This window comes from Phaseolus vulgaris, chromosome 4 (genome assembly GCF_000499845.2).
Source record: "Phaseolus vulgaris cultivar G19833 chromosome 4, P. vulgaris v2.0, whole genome shotgun sequence".
NCBI lineage: Eukaryota > Viridiplantae > Streptophyta > Magnoliopsida > Fabales > Fabaceae > Phaseolus > Phaseolus vulgaris.
This window is the reverse complement of record NC_023756.2, coordinates 47,738,167-47,757,725: the sequence shown is the minus strand read 5'-3', so window position 1 is coordinate 47,757,725 and position 19,559 is coordinate 47,738,167. Positions and strand designations below refer to the sequence as shown.

The 19,559-nt window shown below is 31.2% G+C and overlaps 1 protein-coding gene across 1 annotated transcript; it reads right to left on the bottom strand.

Moving 5' to 3' along the window:
- Positions 1-378: 378 nt before the first annotated feature.
- LOC137838172 (DNA-directed RNA polymerase III subunit 2) lies at positions 379-17,746 on the bottom strand. Its single transcript, XM_068647420.1, has 38 exons — positions 17,605-17,746; positions 17,162-17,273; positions 16,939-17,060; positions 16,728-16,820; positions 16,502-16,574; positions 16,336-16,426; positions 16,167-16,219; positions 15,941-16,005; positions 14,188-14,293; positions 13,980-14,090; positions 13,732-13,791; positions 13,241-13,279; positions 13,060-13,110; positions 11,559-11,657; positions 11,117-11,176; positions 10,916-11,008; positions 9,414-9,521; positions 9,171-9,281; positions 8,821-8,937; positions 7,146-7,262; positions 6,967-7,047; positions 6,661-6,765; positions 6,509-6,589; positions 6,277-6,408; positions 6,123-6,167; positions 5,756-5,833; positions 5,553-5,692; positions 5,358-5,448; positions 4,159-4,286; positions 3,951-4,080; positions 3,738-3,868; positions 3,348-3,473; positions 3,211-3,266; positions 2,467-2,537; positions 1,680-1,764; positions 1,497-1,600; positions 1,085-1,213; positions 379-719 (listed from the first exon to the last, which is right to left on the bottom strand). Exons 1-38 carry the CDS (start codon positions 17,643-17,645, stop codon positions 669-671), a joined length of 3,486 nt encoding a protein of 1,161 aa, XP_068503521.1. The 5' UTR covers positions 17,646-17,746; the 3' UTR covers positions 379-668.
- Positions 17,747-19,559: the final 1,813 nt, after the last annotated feature.

The window sequence follows — 19,559 nt, the reverse complement described above, 5'->3', positions numbered from 1 at the left end:
AGATTTTCGGATGAAAACATGTTTTAATCTATACCTATATATATAAAAAGAGAATTTTCTATTATAACTATTTTTTATAAATACAAATTTATTTCTATTTTATTCTTTTATTTTATTATTCTATTTTGATTATACTTTCATTTTATGAGTAATTATTAAAGAATGACCATTGAACAATTATATTTTTTTTTTAAATGACAGGAAAAATGAAATATATCTTGAATACCAATATTTATTTATTTCGTGTCTTAGAATTTATTATGGCAAAACCATGAAATTGTAAATTACTGCTTTGTTATTTAGAATATATATATATTAGAATGTCATTTGAGAAAGAGATACTGCATTAACTAATGTCTATTTTTTATTCTAAAGTACTTTCTTTACAAACAATTCTCAAATATTGATCAATTTTAACTTAGAAATTGACACTTGAACAGTACACAATAGCTTTACAAAATGTTTTTAAACTAAAAAAAAAACATAAATAAACAGGTCCTAAGATTTACAATTTTTTCAGTGTAAAGAAAGGGAGGGTTGAGCAAAATTGAACAGAAGAATATACAAAAGAATTAGCAGAAGTTCATGAACAGTTGTCAATGGCAATTTTTCTGCACTGTAATTTACCCAAACAGTGATATCTGTGCATTCTCAATAATTGGATCATCTCAAGCATCTGCCAGTTTTAAACGGGGAACAATATTCATCGATTGGAGTTCCTGGAAATTGAGAATCAAATCAAATTGATCAAGAACAAAAGAAGTAAGACAAAATCAACAAATCAAATAAAATGCAAATTGCTTGGCATGAGAAATTTTGTAAATTTCAGACAACATTGGCAGCTAAAACAAAGCTTCATTGAACATTAAAAGTAATTTTTTTATGTTAACATATCTACCAGCCTGCTAATCAGATTGTGGAATGGTTTCAATTCGAATTTGAGAGCAATTTCAAATTTACAGTAAGTAGAATCATATAAAGTATGGCTCTCAATATATATGTATATTAGTATAATTACAATGATTCATTCCTAATTATTAAGATGTACTATCCTAAAATAGGTTCTACCAATGATGCATTATACCTGAATCATGAGTTTGCATGCATATGGCAGCTTCATGGTGGAAATCTTGTCTCCATTCTTACAATATGAACAGATACCAGTTTTCAGCTTATGGTTGTAATATCCTAACAACCCACATGCTGTACATACCTGTGTAAAAAGGAAATTATAATCATCAGTAAGTTTGATCTTAAAGTTACTCGAGGTGCCAGCCTAGCTGAAATGTCAAGTTTCGTAGTGATGTCTAACATGAGAGTTTTTATAAAAAGTTTCAGAAACTGAAGAGTTTCCCATCAAAAGAAAAGAAGGTATTTAGTTGAGGCAAGCCACCCCAAATGTGATGGCAAAACTTCCCATTCAATAATATTCATTTTCAAATGAAACAAAACTGGTAGTTGCAGTGATAGTAAGATAAAGTCCACCAGATTATTACCTGAACTTCAAAAGGATCACTAGACAACATAAGTCGCTCATAAATTAACATACTAGCACCATATGCAATCAAGCAATCGCGTTCCATTTCTCCAACACGAAGACCTGAAATAATTATAAGAAAAGAATGATGTGAATCATGAAATAAATTCTAAAACTCATCAAAAAAGTATAAATAGTATACCTCCATTTCTAGCTCTCCCTTCTGTAGGCTGCCTTGTTAGCATGACACGAGGACCGCTGCCGCGAGCATGCATCTTATCAAGAACCTGATTAACACCACAGCTGTTGCTTCAGGAACTAATACAGACAAGTTACAACTTATAAAGAAAAAATATTACTTTGTCCAAGCATTTATACAGGTTAAATTAAAAATAAGTAACAAGTCAATTTTGTTCTCTATGCATAAAAAATATAACAAATCAATTGTTATAACAGTGTTGGAAAAAATGGTGTCTTGTATTAACTGATTTACATGTAAGAACCAAAACTGTAAGTTTCTTGTTGAATTGTTCAAATTGAAAAACAGAGTTTAGCCATAAATTTTTAATTTAACCTATTGTTAACCAAGAATGACAACTCCAGGTCTCTTACTAATAGAAATATTCTACAACACTAATTCACACTAGGAACAGAAGATTCTAATTGTTTAAGAACAATTATACCTAAATAGTGAGATAGTGCTTAAGTATTGTGGGAAATATTGTTGAGATATTTGTTAGAAAATTGTTAATTTATGTAATTACGGGAATTATGCTCTCTTTAATTTCATGCTTCATGAAACAAGCCAATGGTAGTTCATTGTTTCCTAAATAATCAAAGGAGAACAACTACATAATAATATAAAGAAATGGACCAGACACATATTTTGAAACCCTTGTCTGCAAACTGGAACATGGTATATCAGTATTTTATTAGTTTTTTGTGGTAGGTACTCAAGAGAAAGTATTCTTTGAAAGGACTTCACTAACCATATGTTTTAATTTTTGGTAGTAAATTGGACCCATGAAAATATATGCTTGCAGTGGACACCCAGTAATACCTGAAAAAAGAAAATTAGCACCCATATAAGAGGGTAAATAGCATTTCTTGTGTAAAACTTAATGTAGCATTGAAAACTAGAGTACAAACCTTACCCTTATTCTTGTCAAAATATAAATAATTAATATTTTATTAGAAATTTCAAACTCTCACCACTATTTTATAATGCACATATACAACATGTGTATCCAAATGATACATATTGGATACTGCCATACAAATATTTCAAAACATATGATGTGTAAGATACATGTTTAGATATGTAGAAATTCATATAACATAAAAAAATGTATTATTGCAATTTCGCAAATTTAAATTGAGAACATACTTCTTAGAAGTTACTAAAACCAATAAAAACTAAAAATCATTGTCAACATAAATCACTCTCTATTATCTACAAAGAATGATAGTATCAATCTCATTTCTTTCTTGAATTCATCAACAGACAATATTTCTATATTATATATCTTCTAGGCCTCGTATGTTAGTTGTATTGGATTTTTCATTTTTAGAAACTTAGATACTCCACAAATATATTTCGGTGAAGTATCTAAAAGTACCAGTATCAAATACATTACGTAAAGTAAACTGAAGTATTGGTGTTTGATGATGATATTTGCCATAAATACATTGCATACAAATCCAATAGTAATATGAAATAAGAAAATAAAAACCTGAATAAATGAAATCTTTCCCACTGTAGCTGAAGCCTTTACTCACAAGAGTTTCACTGTAAAAGCATGAAACTATTAGAATATAGATATATAGATAAATCAATGAATGTCGTACAAAAAATAATCAAGACAGATACCTTATGGCTTCAACCTTGTCAGCATGTCCACTTCTTTCCCCGAAAGCACTGCCATAATGAAACCTACCACATGAAACCCCAGCTTTTCCTCCAAGAAGCTCTATCATCTTTCCAACCGTCATTCGACTGATACCATTAAAAAAAATAAGTTCCCATCTTAAAACATGTTATATTATATATTTATTCATTTAAAAATAAATTTGTTTCTACTCAATAAGGACGAGAGATGGTAAGTTTTTTGACTAATACTCTGATCTGTGCCAAATAGGCTATCAAATCTAGATAAGTATTCTTACAACAGTTGTAACAATAATCTTTAAATATACTTACTGTTGTGTTCCCTACCTACATAACACGAGGAAAAATGACATGTAAAATGAGTTATAGTACCTTGGGAAACCATGAGGATTCATGATCAGATCAGGACAAATGCCTTTCTCAGAAAATGGAAAGTCTTCTTGCTGGACAATAGTTCCACAAACACCTTTTTGTCCATGTCTGCTGCTAAATTTATCACCAAGCTAATGCAACAAATTCAAACTAGAAATGAATACACTTTCTAACCAATAACACTAAATCATGATAAACCATAAACGACTTTACCTCAGGCCTACGAGTGTGTCGAATCAGAAATTTGATACACATGTTTTTATCCTTATCAGAGCATAGAACCACCCTATCAACTACTTCTCCTCCATGACCCTTGAATGATTGTGAATTCGACCGATATGCACTGCATAAAAGGAAACAATAGAAAAAATGTGAACCAAGAATAGTTAAACCCATATTTAAAAAAAAAAAACAAACAAACCTATCGGGCAAATTTCCAGCAGCTCCTGTTCTGGGAGTCCGTGTATCAATTGGTGATTGTTTATTTATATAGATGTCAAAAGGCTTAAGAATTTCCCCAGGAGCAGCAATACCATCATCATCAAGTATCTACAGGGAGCAGGAAAATACCCAGTGGCATAGAAAACAATTTCAGAAAACTATATAATTTGAATCAATAATAACAGGTAAAAGAGTACAAGGAATTGTGTGGTGTGTTAACACAGTAATCTGGTTTCCGCATATCAGAAGAACATAATTATAGTAATCATAACACTACATATCGACACTTTCATATATGTTATAAATTACAATACTTCAAGAAAGATATACAAATACAATGTAAACAAGAAGCATAAGTAGCATGTGATTAATTCAACCATTCCCACTCAAGATGGGGCATAAATGTTTTATCCATCCTTGCTATTTATAAAACCAACTCAAGGTCATCTAAGACATTAAATATAATAAATACTTATGATTAGTGGCACACGATAAATCTGTACCATAATGACATACAACATTTATATTCAGTACTTAAAACTTGACCAACAAGACATAACAGCTCTGATAAATCAGCCCCTAAAACTACTGCTGAGACCTTGATATCGCATGATAAGTATTATATAATGTGTATTTTGCCTGTTACTTTGTGAGTACAGATCTCACTTCTGTGCTCGATTGAAATCTTGCTAGCCCAACTATTGCTGCCACTAAGGAGGCCTTTTACCACTTTTGTGACAGGGAGTGTGTTAGGAGTCCCACATTAAGATAAAAAATAATTAGATTTTTCCTAGCTTTAACCTCCACTTATATTTTGTTTAAGTACTTAGATCCATTTAAGGGCAGGCATCTCCCAGCAGATGTTTTTCCATACATACAATTACAAACCAGAGATCGTATCCCTGGCCACATGCTTAAGAAACAAAGTTATCTACCAACCATTTAAATTGTATGCAATTTTGTAAACTTGATATACTTTATAAACCTTTAAGTTTAACAATTAGATTTATAAAATTTACTTTTAAGAAAAACAGTTAGTAAAGTGTCACTTTACTAAGTTTAATACCTAGTAATGTCACATTATCCAATGGTTTATAAGATAAATTAAAACAAATTTTAAGCAAATGACTGTAGTAAAATGAAATAATAATTAATTTGGATTCACTATGAAGACATTACCCGCATTCGTCCTGCAGTGTCTGCAGCTCTATTAGGCCTAAGTATTCGATCTGATGTGTCATTCGAATGCTTCTGAATGACCGCACTATACCTATATATATGGGAACATCAAGGTCAAAAGTGCTACCTTAAAAAGCTTAGACAATAAAATATGCTGCAACCGAAAACAGAAAAACACCAAATAAAATTGCATACTTCTTCATAACTATACAACGACCAAACCCGCGGTCAAGAGATGCCTTGTTCATGACAATCGCATCTTCTATATCATAACCACTATAGCTCATTACAGCTACCGTGGCATTTTGACCTGCTCCAAGTTTATCATATCCAACCTAAAATGAAATACGTTAGTTAAAGCCCTTCAAATCAGTGAGAAATTAATCAATTATACTCACCAGCTCAATGGTCTTTGTTGTCAGTAAAGGTCGTTGAGGATAAACAAGTAGGTAAAGCAAACTGTCCATCCGGCGCAGCTACATACAACAAGACAGATATAAGCTCATCAATTACGTTCGAGTGAAGAAATATAGTTACCCAACACACCATAAGCATTCATAAATTACTTTAAATCTGATCCTTTGCAAATATTTAGAATTTTAACTCTGGACCCATGTGAACACAAATTTACAGGCTTGTATTTACTTACTTGCACGCATGCATTATGGTCTAAACATGATGGTTTTTTAAAACTGGGAATAATTTCATTAAGTCTATACCTCATGCAATTGCTAAACTCAAGTCATATAAGAGAACTTTACTGACCTGATTAAATGCTATATTTCCCATCGCTTGCTTACCCATAGCACACTACAGTGAGCAAAACAATAGTAATTTCAAGTTGGCAGAGAACCCACTTCATTCATAGAAGAGAAAAATTCAGGAAGTTGTAGATATAGAAGAAAGGAGGAAGGGGAACCTGATATGTGTTTCTAGGTGACTGATTATGATGAGGATATGGAATTAACCCTGCAATAACTCCCAAGATGGTAAAAGGCTCAATCTCAATATGCGTAGTTTCTGATGTGGCATCTCCTTCATATAAAGCAATCTACAGAGGGAAAAGGCAACTGAGGCTATCAGCTGTCAGGAATAAGATAGAATGTCATAGCTGAAAATAAAAAATTAAATGTAATTAGAGTAGAACAAACCAAAGTGTTGTTTTCTTCATTAACATCAAGATACTCAAGCAAGCCATCTCGTAAGAAATCATCAAATGTGCGTACTCCATCCTGAAAAAAGTATAAAATTGAATTTTCACAAGATACTTTCTTTGTTTCCAGGATGAAAGAATACACTTTACCATTAACTCTTTCATATGATGCTGTTTGATTCTTGATATTCCCTTGTCAGCAATGACCAGGGGACGGCAAACTCTACCACCATCAGAAGCTAAGTAGACACAGTTCTGCAAACATATATGTTTTTCCATTGAGACCGTATTCACATATTTTCAGCATTAAAATAGTTGTTGAAGTACAATAAATATTATGATTTAGAGCAAACTGTAGCCCCTAAAAAAGTAAAATACACAAGATCGAAATAGTATAAAACAGAAAAATTACACAAGGGGGTTATGTTGGGAGAAAACAAGAACAGTATTATTCACCTGCTTTTCATGGACGAAGACACTTACAAACTCGCCAATTTTACCACGTCTCCGCAATTTTCTAATTGCAGTAGCAAAACGCTTGAATAAAAGAAAATGATATGGTTAACAAAACATAATAATAATAATAGAATCATGAGCGAATATTTCTTTAGAAATTTAAAAGAGAGAACAAATACCAGTGGCCTCTTATGCTTTCCAAGAATTAAACCATTTAGAATGACAAGAAAGGAATCAGGTGTGTGAAGCTCCTCTGCAGAGAGAAGTTCCAGGTCTTCAACACCCAATGAATAGCACTGTCACAGAAATAATGAAACACTAAACAATGCTATACATCTACACTAAAAAATGAAGTATATGGAAATCTCCTATATTTTAAATCTATATCAAACAATGTACATTGAAATACAAGCACAGTGACTATTCAATAATTTTATGAGAAAAGCTTTTCTGGAAAAAGAGAGAGAGAGAGAGAAACTATAAAGGACACGGTATTCCCAAAACCAAAGGGTGTGACGGGATACTGAAAATTTTTCAGACTTTTTCTGTTCTACCTCTATATAACTGAACATTTTTAATTGTCTTTTTCCGAATCCAAATTTTTAACATAAAAAAATATTTTCATTCATCCGAAACTATGAAAAGAAAATAACAATTTTCAATTTTATCCAAAATGAACCGAATGCACCCTTTATTGAAAAAGTTTCCAAGTAAACTATTTTACATCTTTGAACACGGATAGAAACACGTCTTAAAGCCAATTATTTTTTCTTTTCAGTATTTCCAGTGTCTCCAAGAACATTATAACTTCTAAGTATCGTATTTCTCAAAAAAATTGAGATTTATTTGTGCCTTTATGTACAATACCTAATACTATAAATATGAGGGTCACTACAGTTTATAGTTCATGCAACTACTTTATCTTTCCTTACTCTTTCTCCCTCTCGCTTTCTGCATGGTATCTAGGGTCTAGTGCCATCTTCAACAGCCTTTCTAGAAAACCCAAAAAAAGAAAAACTCACGGCAAAGGAGCCTGACCAAGACTGTTGGGGGACGAAAAATGTCTGTGCCAGCCCAAACATAATGAATCTTGAGGATTGGGGAGATCAAGTTTTTATTGAGGGGTGAGAAGTGCACGAGTTTGGCTGCCGATGGATTTTGTTAGAAATGTCTAAAGATAATATCTTACAATATTTTAGAGTATCTTAGATGATCTATTAGGATCTTGATAATTAGAAATAGATTTATTAGAATATGATTTATAGGCAAATCATATCATATCAAGTATTTATTGTCATCAACTTATATGGAGTGGACCATGTTGTCTGGTCTACATGCAGTTTTCAGCATCTCTTGCATCAAATTTTCTCTCTTTCAACAGGTTTCATTTACCCAACAAGGTAGGGCATTTTTTAGTTGAAAACAAAGCCCAGTGGATCCATGGCTGCAGCAGTTTGGTGGCATTTGGAGGTGTTATAATGTGCCCTATCTGTTTTTTGAGTCCAAACTATTATGCATTGACTGGATGGAGGATTACAGATGTCTAATTGAAGGCAGCTAAAAGAGACCCATTAGTAAAATCATTACAACTTCCTCCAAACTCACAACTGTCAAAACTTCATGGAGACAATGAGAACTACGTGAAACAGAAGTATTTGGTCAAGGTTAGTCTCCAAGGAATGGGTACAGGGTAAAGTATTAGTATGTAACTATTAAATTGAATTTTAACCTCAAAAATTAGAAGATGCCATAAATCCCACTACCTGGATATAACATCTACAAATATTTACATAAGTAGTTACAATGATAAATAATAAAGGAAAATATCTTGACCTGTAATATAACAAAACATACCATAGAAATTAAGGGGCTCTCCTCTTCATCAGTAGTAACATGAGTCATCAAAGCCAAATTCTTTACCAGTCCACAAGACTCGCCTTCAGGGGTATCACAAGGACAAAGCATGCCCCACTATCAAATGGAAGAGATGAGAAAAGAAGGTATAAATATAAGTATATAAGATTTTATAAGTTAAAGTAAAAAGAATAAAAAGCCTAAGCAAAACAAGAATACAACACAAGTCTTTCTATCCACCAAGCAAGGTCGAGTACAAGGATAATACAATCCCTGCTTTTTCTATCCATAACTCAAAAAAACATGAGAACGATCCATCAAAATAGCTACAAAATTAGACTGCATCTCACCTGACTAGGCTGCAAAGCTCTAGGTCCACTTACTTTCCTGGACTTCTCAAACTGTGGTGAGACTCTTGTCATGTGGCCCATAGCACCAATAAATGATAACCTTTGTAACACCTGTGAAAAGAGAAATTTCATTAGAGGGTTATATCATGTGCTAGATAAATCCAAGTTCCTGAGCAAGAGCAGGTGACTTTGTCATAGTGAGTATCAAGAGAAAAAATATTTGAAAGGGAGACAATATACAACCTGTGTCATTCCTTTTCTTTCCATTCTGAATCTTTTAATTTCAAAATTACCAGTGGAGAGAGTTCTTTCCAGGCCTAGAGTGATGATATTCTGAGTCCGATTAAGAAGCTATGAACATTTCCAAAGAAAAAATGTAAATAGAAAATCGGGCATGCTAAGATCAGATTGAAAAGAACAAAGCAATGAACAACAATTCTTAACAAACATGATAAAATGAAAATCATCACCACTTATGGATTTTACATTGATAACACATGAATAAATACAGTTTCAGCTACATTTCAACTTTGAGATTCCCCACAAATCATCACTCCAAGATAAAAATAACATTCTGTTCAGATGCTGATTACTTGTTAGTCAACTTCATATCTGTTGAAAGCAATGAGAAATTGCCCACTTTTATCTCAAATAACAAAATATTTGCACCTAAGAGAGATTGTAATAAGCTGACAACCAAAATTATGTCACAGGATTTTGACTAACCATAGTTGTCAATCTTATATAATGATGGCCGATATTTTATATATTTAATGTTATTGGAGATCCTACATCGACTAGAGATAAAGCCAATTAAAAATATACAAGTGGGGACAATCATGTTTTAAGAGGATGAGTTAGGTTTAAACTCATTTTTTAATATGATATCAGAGTCTATCCTAAAGTGGTTTGTGGGGTATTGCGCCACCTGCTATCCAGCAGCCGTTGAAAAACCTATAAATATCTAGTCTCACACACAAGATGTTCATGCCTCGGTGTGAGGGGGTGTGTTGGAAATAACACATCAACTAGAAATAAGGTCAATTTACAGTATATAAGTGGGAGCAATCTTCTCCTTACAAGCTAGTTTTGTGAGGATAAGTTAAGCTAAAACTCATTTTTTAATACAAAACAAAAAATTTATACTATGTATTAATAATTAAATATTTATAATACATATTACCCAAAATGCATTAAGATATGAGGGATAAATCACAATTTATCCGAAAAAAACCTTATTTCAGCGGTAGAAAATAATTTTTGAACCCTATATCATGATATTGCTGCAAGAGCAACCAAAGAGCTTCTATAGCTGGAAAGAGAAAACCACTCTGCTATATGAATCCCAAGGCTGCTCCGCTATATCACCACTAGTCTGCTATAGTAATCTACTAACTACTGCATCACTAGCTTCGGGCATTTGGGTTAGGAAAACAACCATGCCTATTAGGCATTGATAAGCACCCAAGCAATGGGAAACCCACCCTCAATAGGCAGCTATTATGGGAGGGAAGCCAAAGACTTGAATACACCACCAGCATTCCTTAAAACTTGACGTGGGACTTAGGTACCCCATAATACCAAAGTCCCTATCAGCATCAACTAGGAACAACAAGCCCAAATCAAGAAGAGAGTCGGATAGAAAGAGAACCATATAAAAGAAACTCTTTAAAGTGACAAGCCAGAGATTCAGAACAGCTTTAGTAAGATTAAATTTGACTCAAGAAGATTTAGAGAGTGCTTACAGTAGATATGTCAAAATTCCTAGCCTTGTCCGGCTTATCTAACATTTTGTCTGTCAAATTTTTAACTTCGGTTGCCATTGACTTGAAGAGATCCTGAACCAGAAAGAAGAATGTCAAATAATTCAATTGAAATTAAAAATGTACAAAGTACAGAGTATCTCTGCAAAAGCATGGGACATGTCAAATTAAACACAATAGTACCTCAAAAAGTAGAGATATTAACTGGCCAGATAACTCCAACCGCTTGTTACCCACATAATCCTACAAGTTTAAAGAAACATTAGTAGATGATATATTGTAAAAATAAAAATCAAATTAGAAGATGATTACTAATTTTTCTCTTCATTGTGAATATCTTTCGGAGTCATCAACCCCACATACTATCTTTAGAAGCACCAATATCAGCTCCTAATGGATTGGCTCCAATCATCAGTTACAGCACATATCCATATGTGAGTCACCCAGTCAGGGGGGGGGTCTTAGTTAGATCAACAGACCTTTTTTAAATATTTAACTTTTTTGTTGTTTTTTGGTTAGTTCATGAGAATTTCTTATTATCTTGCATGTGTATCTTTTTCTTCTACAATAATAGTAAATTCTTTGTTTATAAAAAATAAAAAAGGTAGACAGAAATAGATACTACCTTGTCATCCATTGCATCTTTATTCAAAATTGCATCCATTATGCGTCTCATCATAACAGCAACATATATACATTTTGGCCGAAAATTATCTCCATCCACCTATTTATTACAAAAGAAACAACTCAGACCAAACCAAACACAAGTAAGCCGAATTACATATATACTGATGTAGTGAAGTTTAAAAGATCTGGAATTAAATGCAGAGGTACAGTAGTTTTAGTGTACCTTGAGGAAATAGAGTTAACCTTAAGGTAATAGTTTCAATGCACAAAAGTACAATAGTGTCAATGCACAAAAGTACAATAGTTTCAATGTACCACAAGTTACTTCAGAATGAATCCTGAAGATACTTTTATCTTAATAAACCATTATTTACAATACCTCCCCTCAAGTTAGTAAACTAATATCAATTATTTTCAACTTATCTATAAGATCCTAGAATCTGCCGTGAAGAAGCCGTAGTGAAAATGTCCACAATCTAAAGTCTTGGTAGGGACATGGGTTGTAACTACAAGACTTTCTCTAGAAGATGACATCTTGTGTAACAACTCATGTCCTACAAAAATTCAAATAACAAACATTTTCAGTAAGGAGATTCATTATAACAAATTCCAAGATCGTGTAGACAAGTTGGGGATGATTGATATTTATTTACCAACTAGACGGGGAAGTCTTGTAAATAGCAGTTTTTTAAGATAAAATATCTTTAGGATCTCCACATTGATTAGGTTAAATATCTTTAGAATCTTTTTTTTTTATTTCTGCATACTTTTGTTTTCTTATTTCAGCGCAATTGATTGTTACAAATAAAGAATTGAGAATGTAATTGTTGAGATTGTTATCAATGAAACTATTTCCCTTTGTAGTTCAAATAATTACTTGTGAACTAATTTGGTCAAAACGTGTTAAAGAGTTAGAGTTTTTTTAACATTCGAACTATGACACAGTAAGTCAAGATAATCATGTAGCTCATCATATTGCTCCCAACCCAGTTTTCAATTAGCAAACTAAACAAATAGTAGTTGATTTTCAGTTTATTCATGAGAAGATCACTTAGGGAAAAATTAGCACCTTTAGAAAATCAAAATGATCCATTGGCATATTTGTTCACCAAATTTTTTTAATTGTGTCACCAACAATCTGGCTAAAGTTGATCTCTATACTCCATCTAGAACAGGAGTGTTAGCAATATATTCAGAATTAGTGTTCACTTCAGAATAAATGTTCATTGTACAGAATATAGCAGTTCCAATATACATTAGGAGATAGAGTTAACCTTCATTATCCATCTTCCAATTGCATTTAAAATTTGTTAGCCTTGTAATTTTTTTGTGTATTAATATAACATTCTGCTTAGTGCTCAGTGAACTCAAGCATATTCAAAATCATCTGTCCCACATTTTTTTCATACTTTCTCTTGTGTACTGAATAGAATGAAATCAAATTATCCCAAACAAACGCACAAAATTTAAGAGATGCTGAAGTTTGAAAGAAATCTTACAGGAACATTTGCAAGAAATACATCTCTTAGGACAGAAAATGCTCTTCCTTCCTATATAGATGGTTCAAATGAAAAAAGCACAAAATTGAAGAGAAAAAACATAAATTAATATATTATTTTATCCAAAGCATTATAATGTAAAAAAAATCAACTTCACAAGAGAGACAGAGGGCGAAGAAACCTTCTCAGCTGAATTGCTTGAATACATGGAACGTTTTACCTGGTAGGTGCACAAGTCATTAATAAATACAGAAGAATAAGAAATTACATGCATCTATCTAAAACTAGAAAGTTGAAGAACATGTATAAATCAAAATCAGAAACTGCCAATATTGTCATTTTTATTATACTACTCAAGTACATCTGTGGGTTGGAAAAAATTTAGAAGAGTACACAACAGCTTTTAACAACTTTTTTCATAACAGAATAGTTCACCTAGGGAAGCCAATCAATATAGAATAGAATAATCCATATAATAAGAAGAACAACGAAACAGAACACTACAAATCTGTTGGAACTAACAATCCTGCCCTGAGAAGGTACCCACACATATATGCTGAGCTCTTCATAATATGGAGACTAACTGGATATTTAAGGAAACTGGATACAATACAACAGACAGATATATTGATGTAGGAAAAAAAAACTCAAATAGTAAATCTGCCAGCTCACCATCTTATCAAGGTACTCCAATGCTTGCTCTTGTGTATATACATTGCATTTTCTACATTCCTGATTGTGAAAAACATATTTCATAATTAATTGATAAATACATAACAATAAAATTTACTTAAGATCACTAAAAATAAACAGAGAAGCATTTAATGTATTGTAGAAGTCCTTTGCTTCTTCAACTCCTATAATTTATTATGGATAGAAGTGTCATAATACTTTAAATAACAAGTATGTACTTTAATTACCTCAAAAGAGGGCAATAGTAGAAAACTATAACGAGGATCTCTTCCAACCATCTGTGTAACTTCTTGATCACTCTCAATCCCCATAGCCTTCATAACTGCCATTAGAGGAACCTATAGAATAATTTTAATGGAAAGAGGAGCTAGTTTTAATGGAAAGAGAGAGCTAAATATAAGCAAATAAGTCATTTAAAATGTACAAAAAGAAAACCTTTTTAGGAAATTGATTCAAATGTAACCAAAGCTTCTCATTTTCCATTACAATAATGGTCTTTGTTTTTATTTTCTCTGTGCTGCTTGTAACAGATGCAGCTATGCTGAAAGCCAAAATAACAAGAAAACATTAGCCCAAAAGAGATATCCATTAGGAAACTCTACACTTTTACCATCATATATCTGTGCTCCAAATCTTCATAATATTCTTTGATTCATGCATATAAAGCATAAAATATAATTAACATTTATGAACTGGTTAGAAAATTTTCGTGCAAAAATCCTTTCTTGTAATTCCTCCCACCTTTCTTAAAGAGTGCTACTTCACTTCATGGTAAACCCTTATGGAGTGCATGAAAGTTTCATGAAAATTTACATAAATGACATGAATGTACAGCCAAATTAGATGTAAAGAATAATAGACAGCTAGGAGAAGAAAAAGATAACATCCAACAACATTTAAGCCTTATGACCTTACCCCATTAAAAAATTAGTTTCAATCTACAAACAAGAATACAAATTCGTTTACTCCAATAAAGATGCAATTAATTGAGTGCTGTGCTACTACTTGTCAAACATATGATCTATTTATTTTGGAGACGGAAGGAAAGAATTCATGGACAGATAGAATGGATCACTGAGTACAAACAAGAACTTAAGGCAATCCACCAATAAAAAAATACATGAAGAAAATATTAGCCTAAAAGAAATTTCCATGAAAAAACTTCATGTTTATACTACTATTGGAGATCCCACATCGACTAAAGATAAAGACATTTCATAGTATATAAGTGGTACAAACCTCACTTTATAAACCAGTTTTATAAAGTTAAGTTAGGCTTAAGACTACTTCCTAATAACTACCATATTTTTGTACTCCAAAACAACACCCTTTCCTTTGATTCGTGTATATATATTCACATTTATGAACTGGTAGAGGGTTTTCATGCAAAAAACTTTATTTTGAATTCCTCGTGCCTTGCTTAATGAGTGCTACTTCACTTAGTCAAAAAAAATACAAGAAAATATTAGCCTAAAAGAGATTTCCATGAAGAAACTTCATGCTTTTACTACCATACTTTTGTACTCAAAACTTCACGGTTTCCTTTGACTCATGTATATACTATTCACATTCATGAACTGGTAGAGATTTCAAGCAAAAAACTTTTTTTGAATTCCTCATGCCTTGCTTAAAGAAGAGTGCTATTTCACTTAATCACTAAATGAGTTTAAAAAAATAGTTACAAAACCTAAAGGGTAAATAATGAAATGAGTTACAAGGCGGTTGATAAAAGGAATCCTCTTTATCTATAGTTATAGATACATATACTAACAACATAGTCTCATCTTGCATAAAATCAGAGAAATAATCTATGATTTAGAATATGAGACCAAAGTCAACTCATTCCATATTTCTTTGTCTCCTAACTGGCAACTGGATGTTCTCCTACAACCTACATAACTGAACTCAGTTAATACCAGAGGAATGAACATAAATGGGAACTGTTTACAACTCCATTGCTTGAAAGACAAGTCTTAGTAGATGTATACTTTAATACATGAACATGAACAAATACAATCATATCCTTTTATTACAGGGAATCAGGGATTACAACTAACAGAATTCAAATTCAAATTATCTGCATAAAGTAAGTATCTATATGACATGTAAACACACCTGTATTTATATGCAAAGGCAGATATCAGAAGGAAAACAACAAGGCACTATCACACCAAGAATGATTACTTACTTTCCTTTTTTGTCCGTGTCTATAATTATTCTATTCTTTGACAGCTGCTCTTGTATCAAAATCACCTGAAATTGATAGATAAAACCATCATTTGAAAAGAAAAAAAGAAAAAATATCTGGATATTACATTATATTTAAAAAATGAAAGTTAGTGTCACGGATCCAGAATTAAAACAACTGAAAGTTTAATATGTCAAATTAAAAATCTTAAAAGTGAGAATATCACCTTCTCGGTCCCTTTTACCACAAAATACCCTCCAGGATCAAGGGGGCACTCACCTGATGAAATGAACAATAAAACAGGTAACATATTTTATATTACAAAAAATACAAGAACAATGGTAAAATATATATATGTGTGTGTATAATCATATGTATTCCAAATTCAAACAAACCGAGTTTAGCAAGTTCAGCTTGATCTCTCCCATACAAGACACAACAACAACTCCGCAGCATAATAGGCATTCTTCCAATTTCAACATTGAGCTATGAAGGAAAAACAAAGCCAAAGTTAATAACACAGATTTTCATCAAAGTCAGATAACAGTAGTTTTCAAATACCCTTTTATGTAGACGAGGGTCATCACGACTTCCATGTGTGTACTCGACATCAACACATATAGGAGCAGCATACCTTTATAACCAATAAGTACATTAGAAAAAAACAATAATTTCATAGAACAAGTGATTGACTAGAATGTATTTGCACATTGAATACTTCTATCAATAGCTAAGAAATATCCAATTAAAAACACTAGATCATGTTTTTTAGTGTAATGAATCTCACGTTTGATCACTTAGACGGCATGTTTGCGGAGTAACGTCATCAGTAACTGATTCGTCCATTATACATGGTTTACGAATTTTGACATTTAAAAACCTGCAGAAGGGACCAAGTAACCAAAAGCAAATAAAGCTTTGAAATAGTAGAGAACAAAAACACAAAAAAGTATAAAACAACAAAATGGACAAAGATATAAGCAAACCACCATCAATACCTCAGATATATATGTGGGTGCCTAGTCGCACTGATCAAATTGTTAGCTCGAACTATTTTTTTTATTTCTGTCCTCACAAAATAGTTAAAGGAATCCAAATGTTGCTTAACCAATCCCCTAACCTACCAAATGCCAAAGTGTCAACAAATTATCGAAAATCAACCAGCAATAGCTACATTACCTAATCCCATGTAATTACAATTCATACTACACAGCAAGATACCTTGAGAAACTCAGGAAGAAGCTGGAACTTGTCAACAGCAGATTTTATAGGAGCAGTTAGAATCCTTTGGTCAAAACCAGAATCATCAGGTTTCTTGTTGCCCCCATTGCTCCTAAGTTCACAAAAACCAGCATTAACACAAAATTTCAATTATACTCTCAGTGCAAAATCCTCTTTCAAAGGAAGAGCAAAAACTTTTACACAGTTAAAACAATTAAAAGGAGAGTGATTGACAGTGCAAAATACAACCCATGCACTGTTTTCTCAAACTATTTTCTGAATGATAAAACTCAACCCCACGTGATGTTTGAGCATGAAAACGCAGAAAAGTTGAAATAACAGCACGGCACAGCAGAAACCAACGACGAAAAATTTGCAACTTTGTGTGGAAGTAATGTGTGAAGTGACGAATAAAGAGAGAAAAGAAGAAGAAAAGTAGTTACTCTGTGGTGGGTCGATGCAAAGGATCGTGATTTCGAGCCATTGCAGTGATGGGTGAGTTGCAGGATTATGGTTTCTTCCTATGAATTCGAAAATTGTTTATACAAGGTGGGGGTTTAGGGATTAAGCCCTGTTTGGCTCGAAAAAACCCCGGAATGAATAAAGGGGAGATAAATAATAATATGAAAAAATATATAATTTCTTTTTTTTTTTCGTGAGTTGTTATATTAATATACTAATAGAAAAACGTATATGAAATAAATTAAGTTGATAAAAAATAAATTTAAAAGTGGAAATATTGGATTTAGGTTTTCTAATAATGGTTATTAGGGATGATGATTTTATTAATACTTATTACTATTATTATTATCTATAACGATATATAAAAGGAAATATTTTTATATATCAATAATTAAGATAGAAAATATAATAGAATAAAAAAATTATGCATCTATATATATTTGATAGTATATGTTTGATGACTAAATTGTTAATTTTCTTATATGTAATAATACAGAATAATTATGTGAAAACGATGAGGAATAATGTTAGCAACTGTTGTCAATGATCCATATAAGTTATATTAACATTAGTAACGAATAAGTTATAAATTAATTAACTATAATTTAAAATTATATATTAATTGATACATGTAAAATATTAAATACAGTGCTTTGTATGTATTTTGAAATGTTTATATTAAATATGTTTGTCACCTCCCTCGTTTTACTACTATCTGAATGGCAAAAAAAATCTATAAATATAAGCATTTATTTTTCAATACAAAAATAATATAAATATAAATATCTTAAACATTGTAAAAATAATGTTAAAGTAAAGTATAAATATATTAAATTATTTTTAAAATTAATGGAAATATACTTACAATAATCAAAGTTACAGAATCGATATGAATAAAATATCAGTACCAATAACAATTTCACAAATATCTCTAAAACAAATAAACAAAATAATTGGACAATTTATTTTTTTCATTATGTTATCACTGCATCAAGTTATTCAAAAGAAAACATTTGTTGCTTTAAAGGTTGACGAATTTTGATATTTTAGAATCATCTTAAACTTAAATAAAATTATATATTATTAACATTTGTAAATTCACCTCATATATTAATTTAATAAAATTATAATTATTATAAACGTATAAGTAAAATATATATATATAACAAAGAAAATACAATAACTTTATTATTATTATTATTACATACAAGATAAAAATGGACCAAAATGACCATTTATAATAGAAAAATGTATACTTATACATTAATTTTTTTTAAAGAGTAAAAAATGCAAATGATAATATTAATCTGACTTATTTGATTCTTTTGAAACACTGATAATATATCATGAATGTATTTGATTTTTTATTAGTGCAATTATTAAAAATAATTTTATCTTTATTTTTCCCTGATTTGATTGTTTTAATTTTAAAATACATGGTAATTTGATTTATTGATTTCTCATATAATTTTTATATATCTAAAATTAACACGATTTGTAAATGTTTTAAAAATTTATTTTTTATCACTCAGTCCAATTAAGATTTTAATATAGCATTTAAAAATAAAGTAAGAAGATAAATTAATTGAAATAACTAATTTCATAAGTTTTGAAATTAGTCAATACTTGACAAAAAAAATGAAGTATATTAGTATTAGAAAAAAAAATACTCAAATATTATTCCCTTTTTAATTGATTTTATCTTTAATTCTCTCTGATATGATTTTAAAATGCACAGTAATTTGATTTATTGACTTCCCATCTAATTTGTTATTCAAATTCAAAATTGACAAGACTTGCGATTTTTTTTAGTTTAATTTGTGTCCCTAAATTAATATGGCATTTAAAAATAATGTAGGAAGATAAATTAACTGAAATAGTTAATCTCTTCCGTTTTAAAATTAATTTTAATCTTAAAATTTGAAATGAGCTAATA

Coding starts and splice junctions, on each gene's coding strand:
- LOC137838172 (XM_068647420.1), bottom strand. CDS start 17,645: ATGGCTCGAAATCACGATCCTTTGCATCGACCCACCACAGA. Junction 16,575..16,727: donor TGCCGTCTAAGTGATCAAAC/GTGAGATTCATT, acceptor TTGGTTATAAAG/GTATGCTGCTCCTATATGTG. Junction 5,834..6,122: donor GAAATATAGCATTTAATCAG/GTCAGTAAAGTT, acceptor TGTTGTATGTAG/CTGCGCCGGATGGACAGTTT.